Raw genomic sequence first — 4,811 nt, forward strand, 5'->3', positions numbered from 1 at the left:
AAAAGGTCTTGCCTCGGGACGCAACTGGACATTCTCTAAGAATTTTACATTAAACTTCAGTACACAACCCAAAACTCCAAAATGACGACCCTCTGCAGCTCTTCAGGGCACCCAAATCCAATTTCCGAAACTTTTCTGATGGGTTAAAATATTGAACCCAACCTTGGATTAAAGTAGCCCAATCTGCTCCAAGTCCACGGTGGGTGGGTTCGGAAAACAACCCAGCATGGTGGGGTTTGTGTGTGACCACAATCGCACGACAACAAACATGAACGGTGTAAGCCAAAAACTTGCCGTTGTTTATTACAGCCTTTGGAAAGTCAACTTAGGGAAAAAAAAAAAAATCCAAACTGGGATTTACTTAAAGTTCAAGGGAGACGCACGAGGAATCCACAGGGAGGGGGGGAAAGTATCTGCACAGGAAACGAAAACTTCAGGCGATGCTTACCAGAGCTCATTGCATAAGGTTGCGGCACGAACTTGCGCTGAGGATTAGTTAGGGAGCCAATTTATCTCAGCCCTAACGAGCTACAGGTGAGTGATTAGCAGGCGAGCCTCAGGTGAGAGACGCTGGCCGAAAAAGGCTGCCTGGCTGGCCCCTCCCTAACACACCTTTTTTTTAGTATGTACACTCTGAAAACAGTTGGGTTAAAAAAGAAAAAAAATAAAATAAATAAAAACAAATCAGCCCCCAAAATTTGATGTCTGTTTCATTAAAAAAAAAAAAATTCAATAAATACATTAAAAAAAGAAAAAGGGTCAAATTGAACCAAGTAGCAGTTGGTCCCTTTTAGACCGATAGTTGGGTTATTTTTGACCCAATTGTTTTTAGAGTCAAAATGTCCTCTCCAAGTATCCCTATTCAGTAGTAGTTTGTCAGAAAGTAATTGCCAAAATGAGTTGATGCTATTGAACTTTAACTGGACCTTCATTCATTTTCCGAACCGCTTTATCCTCACTAGTGACGCGGGGGGTGCTGGAGACTATCCCAGCTGTCTTCAGGCAGTAGGCGGGGGACACAGAAACGAACAACCATTCGCGCTCACACCTTGGGACAATTTGGAGTGTTCCATTAACCTGCCATGCATGTTTTTGGAATGTGGGAGGGAACCGGAGTACCCAGAGAAAACCCACACCGGCCCGGGGAGAACATGCAAACTCCACACAGGGAGGCCGGAGCTGGAATTGAACCCGGTACCTCTGCATTGTGAAGTCGACGTGCTAACCACTCGACTACCGGGCCGCCCTGAACTGGACCTCCTGCTGCTATTTCATCATCCGACTGGTATCTTCCACAAGAGCCTTGAATTCTTCCGCCCAGCTGTTTAGTCTGAGTTCCTTCAAGCCATCCCAAATCTGTTTTATCGGGAGTGCGCGAGTGGGGTCCCCTCTCATCTGTTTGACAGCAGAAAAGCAACCTGCCGCATTCCGAGCATGAAATGCCAGAAATGTAAATTTGTGCATTCGTGTTGGCTGGCCAGTCGGGAGCAAGTAGATATTTTTTGGGGATAACCCAGCTATGATTTATGATGTGTCTTTTTTTGGGGGTATAAATTTTTACATTCCACCTTATCACCATGGACAACAGCAGTGTTTTGTCTCAGGGTACGCCATACAACACGTGAAAGTGATTTATATTCAGTCCAAAAATCAGTCAAATAAGCAGCTCATTTATCGTGTGTATAAATGAGCTGTTTCTGTATCTGCAAGAGACAGAAGGACCCCCATGAGGACTGCGTAATGCGAAAGAATGTTCCATCCTGACCACAGTTCACTTTTTTTTTTTTTTTTTTTTGCGGTGCATCTGGCTACAAGATTGGAAATGTTCATCTTTTTCTTGTCGAACTTAATGCAGTGGGAACCTTTAAAACTGAACACGGGAGGCTCCGATTGGATTTAGAATCCATTTTTCTTGCAGGAGATGTCGCTATCATAAAACCTTTATTAACTCTATTGACAGTCTTTCAGTAACATTTTTACCTAAATGTTGTATACAAGAAGGCCCATTCATCTATTTTCTAGAGCACTTGTGACATCAATTAACATTTAAAGCACACTTTTAGAATGCGGAAAGAAGTCGGAGAAAACCCACACAAGGCTTCCTTTAGGATCAGGCAGTCATGAGGATCACATTATGTTCACCATGGCTGTGAAGGAAATGAAAAACCAATACATGACTGTGCGCATCTGTGCTTGTCCTTTGTTGTTTTTGTATTTTTACTGTCAACTTATTCAGTCTTGTGAGACTCACGGAGTTGTCGGATTATAGCAATGTTGTTGGTGATGTTGAAATCCTTTCGAGGCGCATTCTTATTTCGTGGTTCTGAAATAAGACATAACTTGGAGCACCACAAAAATAATGTGCGAAAATGATCTACTACTAATCTGGTTCAAGTATCTGATGTTGCATCGGTGTTTCCTCTGAGCAGAACATCGAGGAGCTGATGAAGACTGACCGGCCCGACTGGCAGAGAGTCATGCAGTACGTCTCTCAGATCTACAAGTACTTTGAGACCTGACTGGCATCTGCACTACATTCGCCTTCCCGACGGACTTTCCTCGCCTCCTGTTTGGTGCTGGACACTTGGGCCCATCCATTTCAGAGCAGCTGCTTTCTACTGCAAAATGTTCAACCGCAATGTGGCCACTTCGCACATTTCTACTGTTACAGGCGAAAAGTGGCAAAGTTGAAGACTTGGGGTGAAAGAAAAGTCCACTTTGGGTGAAACTTTCAGGTGAATCTGAAATGCACTTGAACTTTTGCATTTCAATGGCCCTTCTAAACTTTTGAATGTGCATGTCCAACTGTTTTGTGTTTTTTTTTTTTTAACGCTTCTTTCAACAGGTGCTGAATTTCAAATTTCACAGTGTTTGATGAAACTGACAACATCAAGGGCACAGTCACAACACAAAGGCTGCAGTGCATCTCAGATTCATTATGATGTTTTTTTTTTTCCTCCCGAAAGCCAAACAAAGCAAACATCTTTTAGTACCTTAAAAAAAAAAAAAATTCAAAGTGTTCCGTGACTTTCAAATGTTGTGCCAAATGATGCATGTTCAAAGTTTAGGCTACGGTGCTTTCAAAGCGTCATCCACTTGTGCTGGGTGTTAAAGAACATGGAGCAGTGGAAATTGACTACTTGTATTTTCCAAGACGCACTGCCATGTGTAACTTGGAATCGTTACAAGAATTATTTTTCCATCAAAGGGGCACTCTGCTTTGTATACCAAACCTATTGGGAGCCATTCACAGCACCGATGTTGTGGCTGGATTTAATATCTGAACTCTGTAATTGCACCCCGGTAAATGTGGGACATGACAATTTACATATTTTCCTATTCTTCTCAGAACATATTGTCGCTTTGGAAGTAAACCATTTATTTATTCACGTGCATCCTGAGGAGTCAACATGTGCACAATCATGTGTGCAGTTATTCATTTTAAGAGCTGTTGCATTAATAAAGGAATGTCAATTTGTATTCATTATTAACACTCATTTAAAGCATCCCAGAGGTGAGGAGGGCACAAATTGGCTCCTTGTTCAGCTGACTGTCATAGAAATAAGATATTTTATTGACTTGGTTTTTGGTTCAAGGCTTTTTGTGAAAGGTGGCAAAAGTAGACGCTGCACTTAAGTGGAAATACAAATACTAGTGTTAAAAAAAAAGACTGATCAAAGAAGTATTGATTTATTGCCTTAAGTTAAAAAAAAAACGTCAAGGCTGAAATGTACTTATTTGTATCATTACAAAGGTAAAAATAAACCGTTTTTACTGTCAATTGCACACAAAATAGTTTCCCGCTTTCGAAACTGCATCATGCTCATACTGAGAAAACAGATATCACAATCAAAACAATATGTTCCCAAAGCTTTGCTTAAAACAATAAAATAATAAATTAGCTAATACGTGGGGAAAATAGACCATTCATGTATTGTAAGTGTTGTTTCAGATTGGACACAGATTGTTATTTTTTTTAGTCAGAAGCTGGTGCCATGTAGCCTGAAGCGACACGATTAATCATTCAAGCTGAGCTAACATGAAACAATTCTCTTCAATATTCCCATGGATGGGGAATATCTTGCTTCACGAAATCTCTTATTAATGTGCCATGACTCAACTTATAAAACTCCAACAAGTACAGATAGTGCACATATTGTATAGAAATTCTACACACCCAATTTCAAATGGCATGTTTTTTGGGGTAATATATATATATATATATATATATATATTTTTTTTTTTTAATCTAAGATGAATCATTTGAAAATGTCCCACCATTAATCCGACCATAACATGTACAACTCAATTTAAAAAGAAAACTGAAATCTGTTCAGAGGGGGGAAAAAAAGAGATGATGTGGTTGCACAGTGTACACATCCTCTTATTACTTGGGATGCGAGTAGCTGAAGAGCCGCTTGTGGCTCTAGAGCCGTGGGTTGCCGACCCCTGTCCGAACTGACCAGTGTTTGGACCTGTGCATATTCCCTTCACCTTTGACGAAGGTTCCAGTTGCATCCGAAGACCATTACTTTGTACTTCACCTAACTGATTTCCTTGGGACTACTTAAGCTGCCAGTTTCTGTCTCTCGCATTGCCGTGATGGGAAGCAGTGATGTGTCTTGCGCGTGGGAGTGTGTACGTCGAGTGTTTAGATGTATCCGCGCGTAATTACGCACGGCTCTTGGGTGGCGCTGTATCTTGGGATTCCTCTTTTATCGTCATAGGTTTACACTTGACGGAGCAGTGCGCGTCTGTGTCGAGAGAGAGAGAGAGAGCGCGCGAGGGGGCGTGGCTTGCATGCTTCTTAC

The 4,811-nt window shown here is 41.5% G+C and overlaps 2 protein-coding genes across 7 annotated transcripts in view; one reads left to right on the top strand and one right to left on the bottom strand.

The window, feature by feature from the left end:
• The window catches only part of specc1 (sperm antigen with calponin homology and coiled-coil domains 1), a 51,792-nt gene extending 48,312 nt beyond the window's left edge, over positions 1–3,480 (top strand). For all 3 annotated transcript variants that reach the window (XM_019895149.1, XM_019895148.1, XM_019895151.1), the window contains one exon: positions 2,430–3,480. In XM_019895149.1, coding sequence (XP_019750708.1) covers positions 2,430–2,519 — 90 coding nt within the window. In that variant the 3' untranslated portion in view covers positions 2,520–3,480. The remainder of the gene's footprint in view (positions 1–2,429) is intronic.
• Positions 1–4,811, bottom strand: part of LOC109531097 (piggyBac transposable element-derived protein 4-like) — a 62,758-nt gene that overhangs the window by 57,744 nt on the left and 203 nt on the right. Inside the window, exon 2 of one of the 4 annotated variants that reach the window (XM_019895181.1) lies at positions 2,252–2,323. The exons of 2 other annotated variants lie outside the window; for them this stretch is intronic. The gene's annotated coding sequence lies outside the window, so the exon portion shown is untranslated. Of the gene's footprint in view, positions 1–448; positions 460–2,251; positions 2,324–4,811 lie in introns of those variants that run through there. One more of the 4 variants, XM_019895179.1, reaches the window with a different exon arrangement.

The sequence above is a fragment of the Hippocampus comes genome, unplaced genomic scaffold, assembly GCF_001891065.2.
Source record: "Hippocampus comes isolate QL1 unplaced genomic scaffold, H_comes_QL1_v1.1 scaffold177, whole genome shotgun sequence".
NCBI lineage: Eukaryota > Metazoa > Chordata > Actinopteri > Syngnathiformes > Syngnathidae > Hippocampus > Hippocampus comes.